The sequence below is a fragment of the Anomaloglossus baeobatrachus genome, chromosome 10 (assembly GCF_048569485.1).
Source record: "Anomaloglossus baeobatrachus isolate aAnoBae1 chromosome 10, aAnoBae1.hap1, whole genome shotgun sequence".
In the NCBI taxonomy this organism is placed as follows: Eukaryota; Metazoa; Chordata; class Amphibia; order Anura; family Aromobatidae; genus Anomaloglossus; species Anomaloglossus baeobatrachus.
Window position 1 is genome coordinate 161,542,542 of NC_134362.1, and position 23,279 is coordinate 161,565,820.

The 23,279-nt window shown below is 43.9% G+C and overlaps 1 protein-coding gene across 3 annotated transcripts in view; it reads left to right on the forward strand.

The window, feature by feature from the left end:
* Positions 1–23,279, forward strand: part of FTO (FTO alpha-ketoglutarate dependent dioxygenase) — a 406,381-nt gene that overhangs the window by 97,076 nt on the left and 286,026 nt on the right. Inside the window, exon 8 of one of the 3 annotated variants that reach the window (XM_075325767.1) lies at positions 17,448–17,525. The exons of the other annotated variants lie outside the window; for them this stretch is intronic. Coding sequence (XP_075181882.1) covers positions 17,448–17,516 — 69 coding nt within the window. The 3' untranslated portion in view covers positions 17,517–17,525. Of the gene's footprint in view, positions 1–17,447; positions 17,526–23,279 lie in introns of those variants that run through there. 3 annotated transcript variants of the gene reach the window in all.

Sequence of the window (23,279 nt, forward strand, 5' to 3'; positions counted from 1 at the left end):
AGACAGACAGAGCACATTACTTGGCCAATTTAGTTAAATCTGTGTGGAATATCTGTTGTGTTGAAATATATGCTCTGCAATGCTTCTATTAGCTTAGTTTTTGCCTTTTAATAATTACATTTCTATTTGTTTTGTGGTTTTTGTGTGCAGAATACACATTTTTGTTAATACATTCTATTTTGTTAACAGCAGTTATTAACCCGGATAGTACAGCTAGTGTGTATATATATATATATATATATATATATATATATTACAGTGCTGATCAAAAGTTTGGACACACCTTCTCATTCAAAGCGTTTTTTTTATTTTCATGACTCTGAAAATTGTAGATTCACATTGAAGGCATCAAAATTATGAATTAACACGTGTGGAATGAAATACTTAACAAAAAAGTGTGAAACAACTGAAAATATGTCTTATATTCTAGGTTCTTCAAAGTAGCCACCTTTTGCTTTGATTGCTGCTTTGCACACTCTTGGCATTCTCTTGATGAGCTTCAAGAGGTAGTCACTGGAAATGGTCTTCCAACAGTCTTGAAGGAGTTCCCAGAGAGGCTTAGCACTTGTTGGCCCTTTTGCCTTCACTCTGCGGTCCAGCTCACCCCAAACCATCTCGATTGGGTTCAGGTCTGGTGACTGTGGAGGCCAGGTCATCTGGCATAGCACCCCATCACTCTCCTTCTTAGACAAATAGCCCTTACACAGGCTTGAGGTGTGTTTGGGGTCATTGTCCTGTAGAAAAATAAATGATGGTCCAACTAAACGCAAACTGGATGGAATAGCATGCCGCTGCAAGATGCTGTGGTAGCCATGCTGGTTCAGTATGCCTTCAATTTTGAATAAATTCCCAACAGTGTCACCAGCAAAGCACCCCCACACCATCACACCACCAGCCATGTAGAGTCCATCCGTTCACCTTTTCTGCGTCACACAAAGACATGGTGATTGGATCCAAAGATCTCAAATTTGGACTCATCAGACCAAAGCACAGATTTCCACTGGTCTAATGTCCATTCCTTCTGTTCTTTAGCCCAAACAAGTCTCTTCTGCTTGTTGCCTGTCCTTAGCAGTGGTTTCCTAGCAGCTATTTTACCATGAAGGCCGGCTGCACAAAGTCTCCTCTTAACAGTTGTTCTAGAGATGTGTCTGCTTCTAGAACTCTATGTGATATTGACCTTGTCTCTAACTTGAGCTGCTGTTAACCTGTGATTTCTGAGGCTGGTGACTCGGATAAACTTATCTTCCGCAGCAGAGGTGACTCTTGATCTTCCTTTCCTGGGGCGGTCCTCATGTGAGCCAGTTTCTTTGTAGCATTTGATGGCTTTTGCCACTGCACTTGGGGACACTTTCATAGTTTTCCCAATTTTTCGGACTGACTGACCTTCATTTCTTAAAGTAATGATGGCCACTCGTTTTTCTTTACTTAGCTGCTTTTTTCTTGCCATAATACAAATTCTAACAGTCTATTCAGTAGGACTATCAGCTGTGTATCCACCAGACTTCTGCACAACACAACTGATGGTCCCAACCCCATTTATAAGGCAAGAAATCCCACTTATTAAACCTGACAGGGCACACCTGTAAAGTGAAAACAATTTCCGGTGACTATCTCTTGAAGCTCATCAAGAGAATGTCAAGAGTGTGCAAAGCAGTAATCAAAGCAAAAGGTGGCTATTTTGAAGGATCAAGAATAGAAGACCTATTTTCAGTTGTTTCACACTTTTTTAAGTATTTCATTCCACATGTGTTCATTCACAGTTTTGATGCCTTCAATGTGAATCTACAATTTTCAGAATCACGAAAATAAAGAAAACTCTTTCAATGAGGTGTGTCCAAACTTTTGGTCTGTATACTGTGTATGAATGTATGTCTGTGTGTATGTGTGAGTGTGTGTGTATGTATGTATGTATATATATATATATATACTAGAAGGTTGCCCGATTCTAATGTATCGGGTAGTCTAGAATGTGTATGTAGGTTAGCAGATTGAATAATAATATACTCAGCAAGTCTTGAATAATGATGGTTCATTTCTTGCTCTTTGGTCTCCCGCTGTGCAGCACGCATCGGCGTATTTGACAGTGAGAGACCAACGATCTGAATGGGCAGGGAGCCGGCGTACACTGGTAACCATGTTACACAATTGGGTAACTATGCAAAGCGCTTTGCTTAGTTACCCGATGTGTACCATGGTTACCAGCATACGCCGGCTCAAGCACACATGTGCCGGGAGCCGGGGGTAAGGTGGTAACCATGGTACACATTGGGTAACTAACGAATGCGCTTTCCATAGTTACAGGATTGTGTACCATTTGTTACCAGCGTACGTCGGTAAGCTGATAATCATGGTACATATTGGGTAACTATGCAAAGCGACAGTGCTGGTTTATTTTTTGCTTGTTGGTCTCCTGCTGTGCAGCACGCATCGGCGTGTTTGACAGTGGGAGACCAATGATCTGAATGGGCAGAGAGCCGGGGTAAGCTAGTAACCATGGTACACATTGGGTAACTATGCAAAGTGGTTTCCATAGTTACCCAATGTGTACACTGGTTAACAGCGTACGCCGGCTCCGGCACACGTGTGCCGAGAGTCGGGGTAAGCTAGTAACCATGTTACACATTGGGTAACTAAGCAAAGCGGTTTCTATAGTTACCCGATGTGTACCATGGTTACCAGCGTACGTCGGCTCCAGCACACGTGTGCCGGGAGCCGGGGTAAGCTAGTGGTTTCACACATCCGGCTTTTCTTGACTTTGTCAGATGCTGCGCGCCCCACAGAAAATATGGGTCTTTTTAATAAAAATATTCTCTATATTTACTTCTCTCCGGCGATGTTGTCTCCGGCTCTGCTGCCTCCCGCTCCTTATCGCCGCTCATTATACACACTGAATATTCAGTGCCCTGAGGAGCTGGAAGCAGGAACAGCGCTGGGGACTTCAGTGCCGGGGACCGCATCGCTGGGTGAGTGTACAGCAGAGTATGTGTGTGTGTGTGTACATGAATGTGTGCTATGTGTGTATGCGCACGGTGTATCCATGTGTGTCTGCTGTGTGTGTGTATACATGCATGTGCTCTGTGTGTATGTGCTCGGTGTATCTATGTGTGTCTGATATGTGTGTATATGTGCTCAGTGTGTGTGTGTGTGTGTGTGTATACATGCATGTGCGCTGTGTGTATGCGCTCGGTGTGTCTGCTGTGTGTGTGTATACATGCATGTGCGCTATGTGTGTATGCGCTCGGTGTATCTATGTGTGTCTCCTATGTGTGTATATGTGCTCAGTGTGTGTGTGTATACATGCATGTGCGCTGTGTGTATGCGCTCGGTGTATCCACGTGTGTCTGCTGTGTGTGTGTATATACATGCATGTGCGCTGTGTGTATGCGCCCAGTGTATCCATGTGTGTCTGCTATGTGTGTATATGTGCTCAGTGTGTGTGTGTGTGTGTGTGTATATACATGCATGTGTGCTGTGTGTATGCGCCCAGTGTATCCATGTGTGTCTGCTATGTGTGTATACGTGCTCAGTGTGTGTGTGTATATACATGCATGTGCGCTGTGTGTATGCACCCAGTGTATCCATGTGTGTCTGCTATGTGTGTATATGTGCTCAGTGTGTGTGTATACATGCATGTGTGCTATCTGTGTATGCGTCGGAGTATCCATGTGTGTCTGCTATGTGTGTGTGTGTGTGTGTGTGTGTGTGTGTGTGTGTAACCGTACACTGTACATGACAGTGGCTGCGTCGCAACTTCCTGGTCACATGAAAACACGTGATCGGAGGTTGTCGCGCAGCAACTGTAGTGTACACAGTGCACAGGAGCGCGCCGGATGCGACAAAGTGGAGAAAAGGTAAGCGACAGTGCTGACGTGTGCCGGGAGCCGGGGTAAGCTGGTAACCATCTTACACATCAGTAACTAAGGAAAGCGGTTTCTATAGTTACCCGATATGTACTATGGATACCAGCCTACGCCGGCTCCGGCACACGTGTGCTAGTGGCTTTTCTCCTTTTTGTCTTGCGGTGTGGACTTCGGGTGCTGCAGCAGTCACCAGGGTGTCGGGCGTCTCCGTGTTGGTTCGGGGAATGCGTGCAGGGGGACGGGGCCAGGGCGAGCATCCAATGCGTTAGGGGGCGGGGCCTGGCCGAGCGTCCAATGCGTGCAGGGTGCCGGGGCGAGCGGCCAATCCATGGGGGGGCGGGGCCAGGGCGAGCCGAGCGGCCAATCCGTGCTGGGGGGGCAGGGCCATGCCGAGGCCAGTGGCCAATCCGCTGGTTGTCACCGTAAGGACACAATTTTGGAGCAAGACAGACAGACAGAATAAGGCAACTATATATATACTAGAAGGTGGCCCGATTCTACGCATCGGGTATTCTAGAATTTACGTATTGTGTAGTTCATGTATGATTTTTGTTATGTATGTGTATATATATATATATATATATATATATATATATATATATATATAGATGTTGTTGTGTGTAGTTACCAAGTGTTTGTGTAGGGCGCTGTACATGATCTGGGTGTTGTCTGGGTGTGATGGGGGGTGAGAGCGGTGTTGTTTGTGTGTTGCGTTGTTTGTGGAGCGCTGTGTGTCTGCAGCGTTGTGTGTGTGTTGCGCGGTTTGTGTGTGTGTGGTGTGTTTTGGGGGGAGGTATGTTTTGTGCAATGTTTGTGTTGTGCGGTATGTGCATATATTTGTGTGTGCAGCGTTGTCTGTGTGTGTGGGTGTCTGTGTAGGGTAGTTGTTTGTGGTTCCCAGTGTGTGTGTGTGGTGTGTTGTGCAGTGCGCGCGCGTGTGTGTGTGTTGGGGGGAGGTGTGCACTTCTCATCGTGCTCCATCTCCCATGCTGCGCACCCCCCATCGTGCTCCATCTCCCATGCTGCGCACTCCCAAACGTGCTCCATCCGCCATGCTGCGCACTCCCAAACGTGGTCCATCCGCCATGCTGCGCACTCCCAAACGTGCTCCATCCGCCATACTCCGCACTCCCCATCGTGCTGCATCCCCCATGCTGCGCACTCCCAAACGTCCTCCATCCGCCATGCTGCGCACTCCCCATCGTGCTCCATCCCCTATGCTGCGCACCCCCCATCGTGCTCCATCTCCCATGCTGCGCACTCCCAAACGTGCTCCATCCGCCATGCTGCGCACTCCCAAACGTGGTCCATCCGCCATGCTGCGCACTCCCAAACGTGTTCCATCCGCCATACTCCGCACTCCCCATCGTGCTGCATCCCCCATGCTGCGCACTCCCAAACGTGCTCCATCCGCCATGCTGCGCACTCCCAAACGTGCTCCATCCGCCATGCTGCGCACTCCCAAACGTGCTCCATCCGCCATGCTGCGCACTCCCAAACGTGCTCCATCCGCCATGCTGCGCACTCCCAAACGTGCTCCATCCGCCATGCTGCGCACTCCCAAACGTGCTCCATCCGCCATGCTGCGCACTCCCAAACGTGCTCCATCCGCCATGCTGCACACTCCCAAACGTGCTCCATCCGCCATGCTGCGCACTCCCAAACGTGCTCCATCCGCCATGCTGCGCACTCCCAAACGTGCTCCATCCGCCATGCTGCGCCAGCATCAGCCTCTCTGCCCGCAGAATCAGCCTCTCTGCCCGCAGCATCAGCCTCTCTCCCCGCAGCATCAGCCTCTCTCCCCGCAGCATCAGCCTCTCTCCCCGCAGCATCAGCCTCTCTCCCCGCAGCATCAGCCTCTCTCCCCGCAGCATCAGCCTCTCTCCCCGCAGCATCAGCCTCTCTCCCCGCAGCATCAGCCTCTCTCCCCGCAGCATCAGCCTCTCTGTCCCCAGCATCAGCCTCTCTGTCCCCAGCATCAGCCTCTCTGTCCCCAGCATCAGCCTCTCTCTCCCCAGCATCAGCCTCTCTCTCCCCAGCATCAGCCTCTCTGTCCCCAGCATCAGCCTCTCTCATCCCAGCATCAGCCTCTCCATCCCAGCCTTCCCCAGGATCAGCCTCTCTCCTCCCAGCCTCCTCCAGCACGCCGTGCTCCTCTGCCGACACTCACAGATCCGATCGCATACACTCACACACACCCACACACACCCGATCGCATATACTCACACACACCCGATCGCATACACTCACGCACACACACACTGACGATATCACACATCCACGCTCATACTCACAACATCCGGAGATACCACATGCTTCTGGCCATGTGATCCTCCGGCAGGTCCTGGAAGGTCACAACAGCACAGTATCGAGGCCGAGAAGCAAGCGATATCGCCGGATGCTGTGAGTGTGTGGATGCGATGTGATGTATGTGTGAGGTGTGTGTGAGAGTGAGTGTGAGCTGGTGTACACTGGTAACTATGATACACATCGGGTAACCAAGGGACCTTAGTTACCCGATGTGTATAATGGTTACCAGCGTTCACGGCCTCCGTCAAGATCCCAGCATCGCAAGGTTATGTCTGGCGCTGCTGGGATCCTGACGGAGCCGGTGTAGAAGCAAGCGATATCCCAGGATGTTGTGATGTGTGAGAGTGAGTGTGAGGTGTGTGTGAGAGTGAGTGTGATCTGATGTGTGTGTGTGTACTCACCTGGGAGTCGGAGCTCCGTGTCAGTTGGGCCAGAGCGAGCGTGCATTGCGTGAGGGGGGCGGGGCCTGCAGAGAGCCGGGGCGAGAGGCCAATCCGTGTGGGGGGGCGGGGCCATGACGAGCCCAGCGGACAATCAGCTTTGTGTCACCGTAAGGACACAATTTTGGAACATGACAGACAGACAGACAGAATAAGGCAATTATATATATATATATAATTAAATATATATGTATGTGTATATATATATGTATGTATATATATGTATGTGTATATATATATGTATGTATATATATGTATGTGTATATATAGGTATGTATATATATATATATGTGTGTGTATATATATATATATATATATATATATAATGTATATGTATATATATGTATATGTGTATATATATATAATATATATATATATTGTGAGACTGTGACCGGGGTTATCTATGACGGCCGGTATGTCTCGCCCCGGTTGTGCTCACTCCATGATAGAAAGTAACTCCACTCCAGGGTTAATGCTGTTTCCCTACAGGCTTAAGGAAGGGTTAAAAGGAAACAGTAACGAGGGCAGGTATGCCGGGTGTGAGGGAGTGAACAGAACTCCCTGAGTTTTCTGCTGGGGAGGCACATGTATTGTGTTATGGACTTTTGTTTGGACATTAAAACCGTGTGCTGTGAACCTTAATGCCTGGATCCCGTGTCTTCTGCTGCGCAGCCGACCGTGCTACCTCACAATATATAATATTTATTTTTTTAGATGGAATCTGTCACCAGATATTTGCCACCTAATCTGAGAGCAGCATGATATTGTGACAGAGACTCTGATTCCAGTGGTGTCACTGTACTTTTGATACAATCACTGTTTTATTAGCAGTAGATTATCATTGGAGGACTAGTAATCCTGCTGCCAGGTGGTGTTCCTTATTCTTGAGCTCTGTATAACCCTACCCTCACCACTGATTGGCAGCTTTCTGTGAATAATCAAAAAGTTACCAATCAGTGGAGTGGGCGGGTTTATACAGAGCTCAGTATTCCGAGAACCGCTAGATCTGCAGCAGATGTTAAACATTGATTGTATCAAAATGACAGCAAACAGCTCATTAAGTGACGCATGCCTAGAATCGGGGTCTCTGTCCCTACATTATGCTGCTCTCAGATGGGGTACAAAAAATCTGATGACGGATTTCCTTTAAAACCAATATTATGAATTGTGAAACATGGCAGAACTACATTTATACAACGGCTGCAAACTGCAAACCTTTCACTGTCCCTCTGAACTCTCCGAGGTCCTCTGGCTTTATTGGTTTCTATTGGCCTTTTTGTTATTGTTATTGGCACGCGATATTCTTGCTGTTTCTGATACCGGAAGCCCGACAGCCTGTAATTATCTCAAATTTAGCATTGTTGTTATGGGTCTGTTACAAGCTGAAGCCACGATGCTAGTGTGAACAGAACATGACATGGGCCGTGTGTAATTAAAGGCATTGTCTGAGGTTACCTAAATATACTTGTTGAGATGCCGATGTGAGGACGCATCCAACTGACAATGGGTATACTGATGACCATACACCATTGTATTCACACATTTCCAGGAGGACGTCACAATGCAAACTTCTAAGAAATGCTGATCCACTGTCGATTGCATGTTTGAAAAACATCAGAAAGAAAAAAATAACAGCATATTTGCTATAAAAACTGTAAGTTATACCGTAGGCCCCATGCAGTTATCTCCTAGAATTGATTACATGTAGAACATTGCATTTAAAACTATATTTTCCCTATAGGAATCACTGCAGGAGAAATGCAGCTTCCCCCAATTTCAATTATCCTTCTCCACATTTGCATTTCCCTATACAAGACACTTTTAAAGGGGTTGTCCATACTTGAAGTTCAAGTCTGCAGTCACCCTATCTCACTGCAGACTTGTGAATCCTCACCGTGCGCACAATGCGCGCAATCAGGATAATCCGACGTTGGGAGAATTTGGTCATGGGAACGCAAGTATTTTATTTTCATACTTCTGCCCACATTCCAACTAGACCTGTCCAGCTTCAATGCCATACACGTCTAGTTGGTATGTGACCACATATGGCTCGGTTGTTAGAACTGTTGCTTTGCAACACTGGGGTCTTCGGTTTATGTCCCACCAAATTGAACATCTGCAAGGAGTTTGTATGTTCTTCCCATTTTTGAGTGGATTTCCTCCAGGTTCTTCAGTTTCCTCCCAAACTGCAAAGACATTCTGATAGGGAATGTAAATTGTGAGCCCCAATTGGGAAAAAGTGATGATTTTATCTGTACAGCACAGTGAAATATAATGGCGCGCTATATAGGCAAAGCATAAATAATAATAAGGTATGAAAATCACATACTTGCAGTCACACGTTTTCCCACTCCTGTCACCAGAGAATCCTAGCTGTGTGAAAATCAACAGGCAACCTTGGCACATGAGCCAGACTAAAGAACTGAGACGGGCTTCCAGAATTGCTGAACGCAGATGGAAGAGGTCTCATTCCACTGAGCACTTCATTGCATATAAAGAGTCCCTCACCACTTTGAAGTCTGCAACATGGACAAAACAGAATTCATTGTCTTTCATCCTCCTCATTTAACTCCTCCACCAAGCCTATCCATCAAAGTTGATGGCTGCTCACTCTCCCCAATCTCACAAGCTCGTTGCCTTGGAGTAACCCTCGACTCTGCTCTATCCTTCAAGCCGCACATCCAAGCCCTCTTCACCTCCTACAACTCAAAAATATCTTCCGGATCCGTGCCTTCCTTAACCAAGAATCAGCAAAAACATTAGTACATGCCCTCATCATCTCCCGCCTCGACTACTGCAACCTCCTGCTCTCTGGCCTCCCTTCCAACACTCTTGCACCCCTCCAAACTATCCTGAACTCTGCAGCCCGCTTAATCCACCTCTCCCCTCGCTATTCCCCAGCCTCGCCACTCTGCCAATCCCTTCACAGGCATCCCATTGCCCAAGGACTCCAGTTCAAAACATTAACCATGACCTACAAAGCCATCTGCAACCTGTCTCCTCCCTACATCTGTGACCTAGTCTCCCGGTACCTACATGCACGCAACCTCAAATCCTCACAAGATCTCATTCTCCACTCCTCTTATCTCCTCTTCCCACAATCACATACAAGATTTCTCCCGTGCCTCCCTCATACTGTGGAATGCTCTACCCCAGCAAATCAGACTCTCTTCCCTTGAAAAGCTTAAAGAGGAGCCTGAAGACCCACCTCTTCTGACAAGCCTACAACCTACAATAAGACTCAGCCCAGTACACCATTGCGCAACCGACTCTGTCCTCACCTGTTGTACCCTCACCCATCCCTTGTAGACTGTGAGCCCTTGTGGGCAGGGTCCTCTCACCTCCTGTACCAGTCTGTTTTGTACTGTTGATGATTGTTGTACTAGTTTTTATTTCTGAATTATTTTCCAGCAACACGTCCAAGTGAAAATGAGTTTAAAATTACATTTTATTTCAGATAAAGTAAAACTAACACTTTGTTAGGTGGACATCCAGATTAAAAAACATCTTACACGTTTCGAGCCTGGAGTGGCTCTTAATCTTAGTACTAGTTTTTATCTACACCCTTTTTGACTTGTAAAGCGCAATGGAATTAATGGCGCTATAATAATAAATAATAATTACTTACAGTGACTGTAGACTTGAACCCCAAGCCTGCAACAGCTCCTTTAACCCCTTCATGACTTTTGACGTACATGTACGTCAAAATTTGTGTCCTTGCCTTTGATGCGGGCTCACATGCCGAGCCTGCATCTATCCCCGCACAAAATGGCTAATTTAAGCCCGTAGCTGTTAAACTGTTAAATGCTTCTGAAGTAGTTATATCCTCGCCAATAGATAGTTCATCGGTAGATGTGTAGTTTGCTAAAGACGCCCAACAGGTTAGCACGTCATTCCTCCATTCCGCATGCCCATTGGCATGCCTGTGACGTTATCACAGGGGGGCCGATGGGTTGTCATGGCAACTAGGGATCAGCTGATGACCCTATGCCTATCATTATGATTCTAATCGCCGGCCCGTGGCTGGCATTTATAGGAGATCTTGATTTCTGCTATACATAGCAGTGCTGAAGCACTACTATGTATAGCACAAGTGAACGGACAATCTCAGCTTGAATTCTACTAAGGGGACTATTAAATACAGTAATTGTATTGCTTTTTTTTAAAAAAAAACAAAAAAAAACAATAAAAATAAAACAAAAAATACACATTTGGAATTGTTGCATTGAGAAATGTTGGATGTATTAAAATATAAGATAAATTATTCTGATTGGTGAACGGTGTAATGAGAAAAATATCAAAACCCCAGAATTGTTTTGGGGTTTTTTTGGCCACCACAACATTTCAATAAGAGGCGATCAAAACATTGTATTTGCCCCAAAATGTTGTCAGTAAAAACGTCAGCTTAGGACGCACAGAAACAAGCCATCACATAGCCCCATGTCTCGAAAAATGAAAACGTTCTGAGTCTCGGAAATTGGCGACACAAGCAAAATGTATTTATTTTATAAATTTGCAAAAAAAAAATCACCACTGAAATAAATAAAAAAATATATACTGTACATGTTTAGTATCTCTGTATTTGGTTCCGACCTGGAGAATCATATTGTCAGGTCAGTTTTACTTTATAGTGAATGATAAATAAAAAGAAAAACAATTGTGGAATTGCAGGTGTTTTTACAATTCCACCACACTTGGAATTTTAGTCCCGTTTTCCAGTACAGAATGAATGGGGTAATTCAAAAATATAACTTGTCCTGCAAAAAAAAATAAAAAAAATATATCTATATATTTGTATATATATATACACACACACACACACATACAGTGGGTACAGAAAGTATTCAGTCCCCTTTAAATTTTTCACTCTTTGTTTCATTACAGTCATTTGTTAAATTCAGACAAGTTCATTTTTTTACTCACTAATTTTTTCTCAGGACTTGATTTGGAAAGTCACACACCTGTGTATATAAGACCTCAGTGCATGTCAGACCAAATGAGAATCATGAGGTCAAAGTAACTGCCCAAGAAGCTCAGAGACATAATTGTTTCAAGGCACAGATCTGGCCAAGGTTACAAAAGAATTTCTGCAGTACTCAAGGTTTCTATGAGCACAATGTCCTCCATAATCCCCTCACTCCTCCTCCTGGTATCTTAATTTTGTTATTTTGCATTGTCTCAAATTGTCTGTACATGTCCCCTCTGAATTGTAAACCGCTGCGGAATATGTTGGCACTATAAAAAATAAAACATTATTATTATTATTATTATTATTATTATTATTATTATTAAATGTAAGAAGTTTGGAAGCATCAGCACTCTTCCTAGACCTGGCCGTCCAGCCAAACAGCAATCGGGGGGAAAAAGCCTTGGTGAGAGAGGCAACAAAGAACCCCAAGATCACTGTGGCTGAGCCCCAGAGATGCAGTAGGGAGATGAGAGAAAGTTTCACAAAGTCAACTATCACTGCAGCCCTCCACCAGTGAGACCTTTTTGGCAGAGTGGCCCGACGGAAGCCTCTCCTCAGTGCAAGACATATAAAAGCCTGCATAGAGTTTCCAAAAAAAGAACACATGAAGGACTCCCAGACTATGAGAAATAAGATTCTCTGGTCTGATGAGATGAAGATAGAGCATTTTGGTGATAATTCTAAGCGGTATGTGTGGAGAAAACCAGACAATGCTCATCACCTGCCCAATACAATCCCAACAGTGAAACATGGTGGTGGCAGCATCATGCTATGGGGGTGTTTTTCAGCTGCAGGGACAGGACAACTGGTTGCAATTGAAGGAAAGACTAATGCGACCAAGTACAGAGATATCCTGGAAGAAAACCTCTTCCAGAGTGCTCTGGACCTCAGACTTGGCCAAAGGTTCACCTTCCAACAAGACAATGACCCTAAACACACATCTAAAATAACAAAGGAGTGGCTTCAGAACAACTCTGAGACCATTCTTGACTGACCCAGCCAGAACCCTGACCTAAACCCAATTGAGCATCTCTGGAGTGACCTGAAAATGACTGTCCACCAACGTTCATTATCCAACCTGACGGAACTGGAGAGGATCTGCAAGGAAGAATGGCAGAGGATCCCCAAATCCAGGATCCCAAGAAGACTCATGGCTGTACTAGCTCAAAAGGAAGTGTGCTACTACTAAATAGTGAGCAAAAGGTCTGAATACTTATGACCATGTGATATTTCAGTTTTTCTTGTTTAATAAATTTGCAAACATTTCTAAATTTCTGGGTTTTTTTCTGTCTAGATGTGGGTGCAGAGTGTACATAAATGAGAAAAATGAACTTTTTTGAATTTACCAAATGGCTGCAATGAAACAGAGTGAAATTTTAAAGGGGTCTGAATACTCTCCGTACTGTATACAGTGCTGGCCAAAAGTATTGGCACCCCTGCAGATAATATTCAGTTTCTTCTTGAAAATTATTGCAATCACAAATTCTTTGGTATTATTATCTTCATTTATTTTGTCTTCAATAAAAAAAATAAAAAAAATTGTCATAAAGCCAAATTGGATATAATTCCAAACCAAACATAAAAAAGGGGGTGGACAAAAGTATTGGCACTGTTTGAAAAATCATGTGCTGCTTCTGTAATTTGTGTAATTAACAGCACCTGTAACTTACCTGTGGCACCTAACAGGTGTTGGCAATAACTAAATCACACTTGCAGCCAGGTGACATGGATTAAAGTTGACTCAACCTCTGTCCTGTGTCCTTGTGTGTACCACATTGAGCATGGACAAAAGAAAGAAGACCAAAGAACTGTCTCAGGACTTGAGAATCCAAATTGTGAGGAAGCATGAGCAATCTCAAGGCTGCAAGTCCATCTCCAAAGACCTGAAAGTTCCTGTGTCTGCGGTGCGCAGTGTCATCAAGAAGTTTAAAGCCCATGGCACTGTGGCTAACCTCCTTAGATGTGGAAGGAAAAGAAAAATTGACGAGAGATTTCAACGCAAGATTGTGCGGATGGTGGATAAAGAACCTCGACTAACATCCAAACAAGTTCAATCTGCCCTGCAGTCCGAGGGTACAACAGTGTCAACCCGTACTATCCGTCGGCATCTGAATGAAAAGGGACTGTATGGTAGGATACCCAGGAAGACACCACTTCTTACCCCGAGACATAAATAAGCCAGGCTGGAGTTTGCCAAACCTTACCTGAGAAAGCCTAAAAACGTTTTGGAAGAATGTTCTTTGCTCAGATGAGACAAAAGTAGAGCTTTTTGGGAAAAGCCATCAACATAGAGTTTACAGGAAAAAAAAAGAGGCATTCAAAGAAAAGAACACTGTCCCTACAGTCAAACATGGCAGAGGTTCCCTGATGTTTTGGGGTTGCTTTGCTGCCTCTGGCACTGGACTGCTTGACCGTGTGCATGGCATTATGAAGTCTGAAGACTACCAACAAATTTTGCAGCATAATGTAGAGCCCAGTGTGAGAAAGCTGGGTCTCCCTCAGAGGTCATGGGTCTTCCAGCGGGGCAATGACCCAAAACACACTTCAAAAAGCACTAGAAAATGGTTTGATAGAAAGCACTGGAGACTACTAAAGTGGCCAGCAATGAGTCCAGACCTGAATCCCATAGAACACCTGTGGAGAGATCTCAGAATGGCAGTTTGGAGAAGGCACCCTTCAATTCTTAGGGACCTGGAGCAGTTTACCAAAGAAGAATGGTCTAAAATTCCAGCAGAGCATTGTAAGAAACTCATTGATGGTTACCGGAAGCGGTTGTTCGCAGTTATTTTGACTAAAGGTTGTGCAACCAAGTATAAAGGGGGCTTTACACGCTGCGACATCGCTAATGCGGAGTCGTTGGGGTCACGGAATTTGTGACGCACATCCGGCCGCATTAGCGATGTTGCTGCGCGTGACACCGATGAGCGATTTTGCATCGTTGCAAAAACATGCAAAATCGCTCATTGGTGACATGGGGGTCCATTCTTGATTATCGTTACTGCAGCAGTAACGATGTAGTTCGTCGCTCCTGCGGCAGCACATATCGCTATGTGTGACGCCGCAGGAACGAGGAACCTCTCCTTACCTGCCTCCCAGCCGCTATAAGGAAGGAAGGAGGTGGGCGGGATGTTCTGGCCACTCATCTTCGCCCCCTCCGCTTCTATTGGGCGGCTGCTCAGTGATGTCGCTGTGACGCCGCACGGACCGCCCCCTTAGTAAGGAGGCGGTTTGCCGGTCACAGCGACGTTGCCGGGCAGGTAAGTATGTGTGATGGGTCTGCGCGATGTTGTGCGGCATGGGCAGCGATTTGCCCGTGTCGCAGAACAGATGGGGGCGGGTACCCACGCTAGCGATATCGGGACCAATATCGCAGCGTGTAAAGTAGCCTTTAGGCTAAGGGTGCCAATACTTTTGTCTGGCCCATTTTTGGAGTTTTGTGAAATGATCAATGATTTGATTTTTGTTTCATTCTCTTTTGTGTTTTTTCATTGCAAGCAAAATAAATGAAGATAATAATACCAAAGAATTTGTGATTGCAATAATTTTCAAGAAGAAACTGAGTATTAGCTGACAGAATTGCAGGGGTGCCAATACATTTGGCCAGCACTGTATATGTGTATATATATATGACGCACCCTGGGGTGTTGGGGTACTCTGTCCCGGGCAGTATATTTACTGGGACAGTTCACTGGGTGGCCGTTGCCCGGTTCCGTGACCCTGGGGGTCACTTAAAGGGAGTATTTACAGGGGCGAATAGTAAAATAAAAAGTTTTCGTGACGCCACTTGCAGTGTGCGGTTATATGGAGAGAACCGCCACTATAAAGTCTCTCAGTGCTGGAGCTGTTCGTATTGGGCAGCTTAGGTATGATGGCTCTCCGCAAGTAGAGCTAGGCCCCAGGGGAGGATGATGGTTGTTGTAGTCTATGGGTGCCGAGGTGTAGGAATAATTCAGTCAACACAAGGGCTACGTTTAACTTGTGGTTTACTCACTGGTTTGGAGTTGCTGACACCCGGTTTGTGCTGGTCTTTACCAGTCCGGTATTCCCTTTGTTCCAGTACCGGTGTAGTGAACTGGTGAGCTTTACATCCATGCACCCGGTAGTAAGTAGTAGTCGGTGGGGCCCCGTGGCCTGGAGTGTTTTGGGGTCCCCTCCTGTTTTCTCCGTCTTGGCCTGTGCGTCAGGCAGCTTGAACCTCTCTTGGGTCGGACCTCTGTCCCCGTTCCCAGGTTCCCTCTCTGCTGCTGTGACCCGAACACTAACTTCGGTGAAGTCCTTGATGGTCCCCTCACAGGGCAGATTATCAGGTGTTCCTGAAGTGTCTTCCTGAACTAGGGCTCTGTACCCCGTCGGTGCTCAGTCCACTAAGTACTTCACTGTACTTTCCCTGGCAACTTTACTCCTTTTTACTCAGTAGGTCACTGCACACGTTCCCGTCAGCACGTCTACTTCTGACTGACTTGGTGTCTGGTTACTTTCAACTACCAACTACTAACTGACAAGATGTCCATCGTCCGTCCACTTCACTGACTAGCCCTTCCTCCTCCCAGGTCTCCGACTAGTGGATTGGATGCGTCCCAGCCTATAGGTGACCACCTGTCAAGGCCATCTCTAGCCTGTTACCCAGTCTGAGGGCAAAGGGCGTGGTTTGTCTGTGTGTTGTGGTGTTTACCAGCACTGGTCTTCCAGGAATCCGGGGTTAGATGCAGTACCCTTTGGCACCTGACAGTCACCACACCACATATATATATATATATATATATATATATATATATATATATATGTGTGTATATGTATGTATGTGTGTATGTGTGTGTATATATTATATATATATACACATATAATTTTATATATATATGTGTGTGTATGTGTGTATATTATATATATATATATATATATATATATATATATATATATATATATATATTACCGTGCGGAGCTGCCGCCCGACCTACACCCCACCTACTGTCTCCTCCCCAAAATCCTGTCGAATTTAAGCCTGCAGGGTCCTCTTCCCTCAGTACTAGTCTGTCTACTGTAACTTGTATATGTACTCTTTGTAACCCCTTCTTATGTACAGCACCATGGAATTAATGGTGCTCTATAAATAAATAATAATAATATATAAAAATATATATATATCGCTAATATATAAAGCTGTGTCTGTGTGTGTGTGTGTGTGTGTGTGTGTGTCCGCTAAAGGAATCTACACCATCGCATTTACAATCATGAAATTTTGCAGACACCCCATGTGACTCAGGGAATGTCATAGACTATGTTTTGATGGGAAAATCTAACCCCGTGCTTTACAGTTACTCTCCAAAACCCCTGCCTCTATTAAGGTCTATGGAGCTGCAAGCTATTAGGTTATTAATAGGAGCTGTAATTGGTTGCTATAGCAACAAAATAAACTGTTAGTATAAGAAGCTTATGTGTGAGGTAATAAGATGTCAGTGGGGAGACGGATAGAGAGAGACAGACAGAGAGACAGACAGGGAAAGAGACAGGCAGAAATGGAAACAGACAGGCAAGAGAGACAGACAGGGAAAGAGAGACTGATACAGAGACAGACACAGAGACACAGACACACAGACAGAGACTGGGGGAAGCTGTAGTAGGAGAGAAAAGGCGCAATAGGGTCTTACCCGATTTACAGGGCAGAGGAAAAAAGGGTTAAAACACACTCACCTGGCTGGGTTGTGCCAGTCACAACCCCTTAGAGAACGTGGATGAGTGCTTTAGTGGTTCAGCAGCGGCCCCGTGTCTGAGCAAAGGATATCAAAGTGTAGACTGGAGGAAAAACGGGTTTAAAAACCGCGCTAGGAAACCACGAGCAAGGATGTAAATGAATATTTTTCTTTTATTTAGATAATTCCAACGCGTTTCGGAGACCCATCTGTCTCCTTCCTCAGGGAAAAAGAATCTTACAGTCAATGAGGAGTTGTCCTTATAAAACAACATACAGACAAAAGGAAAAAAAAAAAAAAAAAAGGGGAGGGGGGTGTAACCAATCTTGACGTCATCACTCCATGTGCTGCAGAGTGATGACTCATTTCCACGTGGAGAAAAGCTGCATCATGATGTAAACTTCACATATTAAAACAAATATTTAAAGTGCTCTAAATGTGAAAAAATAAATAAATGAGTATCTTATTTACCCAATAATTTGTCTGTGTCCTTTTTTTTTTTTTTTTTTTTTTTCTTGGAAAGTGAGAAAACTAAAAATGTGCATGTATGTGTATATATATAAATTATGTGCAAAAATATCATTTTACTACTGTCCCCTATCTGGAACGTATGCAAGTAAATGAGTCTGTGTGTGGGCACTTGTGTGATGTTGCGCTGTCATTGCTACATTTAGGCTGCTAGATGTGTGAGTGAAAGCTCAAAAAAAAAAACCAAAAAAAAAAAAGGAAAAAAAAAGGGAAAAAGCAACTGAAAAATGTGTGTATGTGTCCATGAAAAAATCTATATGATGTGAACATATAAAAATGTGTGATGCGATCTGAAAATAGCAGCATGTAATATATATAAGAAGAGAGAAAAGTATGTAAATATGTGTGATACGATTGAAAATAGCAGTGTGTGATTTAAAACTATAGAGAGAAGAAGAAAAAAAAAAAAAATGAATTTCTCACTGTCGGAGTGACTTTGAGAAAAGCTAGGAGGGATCGTGAAAGGTGAAAAGCGGGCATCTATGTGCAAGTATTTAAAAACATAAAAACATATAAAGAGAGGGGGTGGTGAAGTGAAAAAAGAAGAGCAAGTAGTGCGCATGCTTAAAGGAACGAGTACTATGTCAGGAAGAGGTGATGTGAGTTCAGACCGTGGGAAGAAATTCTACTGCGCAAGCACGCGGTACTAGTAAGAAGCAGATTCCTCTTTGCAGAGGGTGATTAGAGTTCAAAACGTGGGAAATGGTGTAGTGCGCAAGTGCAAAGCGCAAAGAAATACAAGAACAATACAAGCGTGAATGAGAAAAATTGAAAGCTGAAAGAGAGGGGAAGGGGGAAGGAAAAAGGGAGTGTTCCTCTAGAGGAGTATATCGTTGACATGTGAAGGTGTGCGCGAAATTATAAACAATGAAAAATATGCAATATGAAAATGGGAATTTTAAGGGAATTTTAAGGGAATGAAAATAAAAATAAAAAATAAAAAGGATAATGAGATATAAAATGTCCATATATAAAAAAGGAAATCCTTTTGAAAGGAAGGGTAAAACAGTTTTTAAATAAGGATATAACCACGTTGGAATATTTAAAACACATATATGAATACAAATACAGTAATTTAATACTTATAAAAAAAATTTTTTTTTGTAAAAACAACTAAAATGCAGGATAACCTGGGTGATGGATTAAAAAATTGCTACCTAATAAAACTCAGAGACTCATATTAAAACCCAGGGATGGGAATAAAAATATATGAAGATTAAAAACTGAGTGTAAAAAATGATTCAAGAGTGCAAATGCCCTACTGTAAAATGTTTTTGAGAGATTACCAGGAGAACTTGTACCAGATGATTTAGTAGAACAAGTCAGTCACTTCATTCAGGCCAAAGGGTTTCAGGGTATTTAACCTATGTATCCAAAAGGTTTCTTTCCTGCTCAAGGCTTCTGCTCTGTCAGTGATATATATAGGAATCTGTTCTATGGGTGTAATTTTAAAATCCAGACTTTTATTATGGAAAATTGTGCAGTGTTTGGATAACCCATGTTGCATGAAGCCTGTTTTTATGTTGTAACGATGGGAATTTAACCTGTTATGAAGTGCCTGACTTGTCCTACCCACATATTGCTTACCGCATGAACAGTCCACCAAATATATGACATGGTCGGACTGACATGTCAAGCGAGTTTTTATTTGATATGATTCAGAGTTTCCTGTAGAGCAAAAATTGATCCTTCCATGGCAGATGCTCTTACAGCAAAGGCAGTTTTTAGAGTTGCATCTATAGGATCCGCCCGAGATTATTGGTTTTGGACCCAATGCTTTGGTTCTCAGCCTGCTAGGGGCCACAATAGTCTTAATTGTGGGTGCCCGCCTGAAAGTGACTTTAGGTTTAGAGGGTAAGATGGGTTTAAGTATGGGATCATTGCACAAAATGTCCCAGTGTTTGGAGAGAACATCCTTGATGGTACCATTGTCTCCACTAAAGGTGGTGATAAAATTCAGGGCAAAATCTTGCTCATTTCTTTTTGTTATCAAGGGTTTTTCACCACTGGGCTGTCCCAAAGTGGGGGGATCCCCAACCTTCCTGATCAAATCGGATTGTTTGAGCTTGGATGTCTCCTGGTAGGCTCTCCGAACCAAAGACTTCGGGTACCCCTTTTCTGCAAAACGTCCCTTAAGAATCTTTACTTGTCCTTTAAAATCAGTGTCTCTTGTACAATTTCGTCTAATACGTTTGTACTGGTTTGAGGGAATATTGGACAGCCACTTCTCATAATGCTCACTTCCATAATGAATATATGAGTTCGCATCAACTTTTTTAAAATAATTTTTAGTGAGGATTTCACTGTTATGGTGAAAAATGGTCAAATCCAAAAAATTGATCTCCTCCTTATGCATTGTCGGTGCAAAAACCAAACCCCAGTCATTGTTATTTAAATCATCCATAAAAATACTGATATCAGAAATACGACAGTCCCAAATAATAAATAAATCATCAATAAACCTTTTGTATAGCACTAAACTCTTGTCATACTTGCCATTTTCTATAAACAACATTTCAAATAAACCCATAAAAAGGTTAGCGTACGAGCATGCGGCTTTCGACCCCATCGCTGTGCCGATACGCTGATGGTAAAGTTTGTCAAGAAAAGTAAAATAATTATTGTTGAGTATAAAGTCCATGCTTTTAAACAAAACGTTTTTTTGGGGGGGAGGGATCCTAATGTCGCCTTCTAAGAAAAAGGAGAAGGAGAAGAGACCAAGATGATGTTGAATGTTCGAATATAATGATGCTACATCTATGGTTAGAAACATATATGACTTTCTCCACATGATTTTTTCCAAATATCCTATGAGGTGAGTTGAGTCTCTGAGGTAGCTATTAAGATTTAAAACCTGCGGCTGCATTAATAAATCGACATAGTGGGCTAAATTCGCTGTAAGGGAATTTATGCCCGAAATTATGGGTCTACCAGGTGGATTTTTGAGGTTTTTGTGTATTTTTGGGAGATGATAAAAAAAGGCCATAGCTGGATTTTTCAATTGTAAGAATTTCTTTTCGGATGAGCTGAGTATATTTAAATCGACTGCACTCTGAATCGGGGATTTATAGGCTGCAACAGCGGTGTTATATTTTTCATAGTCTACTGACTCATAATATAGAGGATCTGTCAGAATCCTGAGGGCTTCATCGATATAATCTTTTTTATTTTGTATGATAATTCCCCCCCCCTTATCCGCTGCTCGGATTACGATATCATCATTATTTCTGAGTGCATCTAGAGCTCTTTTTTCCTTGAATGATAAATTTTGTTTAAGGAGTTTTTTTTGGGTGACAGCTCTTTTGAGATCAGACAACACTAGGTCACAGAAAGTTTTGAGAAAATGCCCTTGGCTCGTTAACGGGTAAAATTTGGATTTAGCTTTTACTGCCGTGTGACAGAAAGGACTTGCTTCAGAGATAATCGCTGGCACGATATCTCCTTTTAGAAGAAAGTGTCTCTTGAGTGTCAGTTTCCTGATGAAGCTCTGGACATCTAGGAAAAGGTCAAAATCCTTGGATCTGAATGATGGACAAAAAGATAAACCTTTGCTAAGTACCTGAATTTCTGTATTATCTAGGACATAATCAGATAAGTTGAATATGTTGTTAGTGAAGTTGTTATTACTCTGAACATTATTGTTATAAAAACTCTCACCTATATTCAGGTTTTTAGGTTTTTTTAAAAGATTTTTTTGTCTCTTTTGTTGGAGCTTGGATCCTGCTCTGACTCCTCTGTGTTTTTTCTTTTTTTGGTTGAGGATTTTAGGACTAAAAAATCAGTCATCAGATTTGTCTTATGGTTTTTAGCTGACGGGAGAAAAGGAACAAGGGGTTGAGACATGTTTGTGTTGTCTATCACGATTTTCTCTGTGATTCCCGATGTATTTGTCGTAGCGACTGGCATCTGTGTGTTCAAAGGGGAGGCGAGGTCATCATTGACAGACAGATCCAATAAATCAATGAAATCGTTATCTTGTGCAACTTCCATATTAGTATTTTCTTCTAATAGAGCCCTTTCTTTCCTGATCCTTTCTATTTGGAGCCTGATTTTCGCTAGGTGCGCTTGTATTTCCTCTGGATTGAGGGAAGCAGAATTAGTCGGAAGGGGATTAATATTAATTTTGGAAGTAGAGGGGTGTAAGGTGGAGGTAGTTTCAGTGATTTTTTGTCTGGAAATATTGGCCTGTGAAAAGACTTCATCGGCCAGCTGATCAATTTGATCTGGTGTTTGGATGGAATTATTTGGTTTGGAACAACTGATTGAAGTTTGTGGGATAGATATGCTCCTGTTGGGATCTGTAACGGTGTTCGAACGGGCTTTTGGCTGTTTGTGAAAACTGCTGTTCACAAAACTTCTTTTACTATTAGGCCTTGTGCGCACTAGGCGTTTTTGCCGCGTTTTTAGCGGCGTTTTTTACCGCATTTTTGTGCTGAAAACGCAGTGACATTGCTTCCCCAGCAATGTCAATGGGTTTTCAGAAGTGCTGTCCTCACACAGCGTTTTTTTTTAGCTGCGTTTTTGTGGTGACCACAAAAACGCAGCATGTCAATTATTTCTGCGTTTTCCACTGCGTTTTTCACTCATTGAATTCAATGAGATGTTAAAAACGCAATGAAAAACGCATATAGCCGCGTTTCTATGACTAAAAACGCAGCTATAAACCCAAGGGGTGGGTACTACAGTGACGTGTACAGGAAGAGGATTCCTTCTGTTGGTAAACACAGAAGCGTGAATCCTCCCGGTACCGTCACCGCCGCGTCCACCTCCCGTCCTGTGCATGTCAGCTCCGTGCGGCGCCATGTCTGGGCGGGAGGTGGAGGCAGCGGCGAAAACCAAAGTGAACAGTAGAAAAAAAAAATGTCATATATACTCACCTGTCCGCAGGGTCCCGGTGCCATGCCCGCTCCCATCTCCTCCCGGTCCCGCCGCTCTGGCTGTGTGCAGTCTCCCCGGGGCAGGACCTTGCTTGCAGGACCTGGCGCTGATCACCTGATGCAGTCACCTGACGCATCAGCTGATCGTAGTCTCGCCGGCTTTTTCGGCCGGCTATCAGCTGATCCTGCTGTCAGGGGACTTCATCAGCTGATTACCGGCAGCTCTTGCAGCGATGGGACGGGATCATACTCCTGTCCAATCGATCGCTCCAGGAGCTGCCGGTAATCACCACAGCACATAAGTGAGTATTTTTTTTTTTCTACTGATGCATCTGCTGATTGTATAATCGGCTTTTATACAATCAGCTGCTGTGTCATGTAATTCAGGCCCTTGATCCTGACACATCATCTGATCGCTTTGCCTTCCAGCAAACCGATCAGATGATATTGGATCCTGATTGGACGGCGTGGGACCCTGACCCAGGATTACTGCGGAGGGGGGTTTATTTCAATAAAGATGGAGTCACTAATTGTGTTGTGTTTTATTTCTAATAAAAATATTTTTCTGTGTGTTGTGTTTTTTTTTTATCATTACTAGAAATTCATGG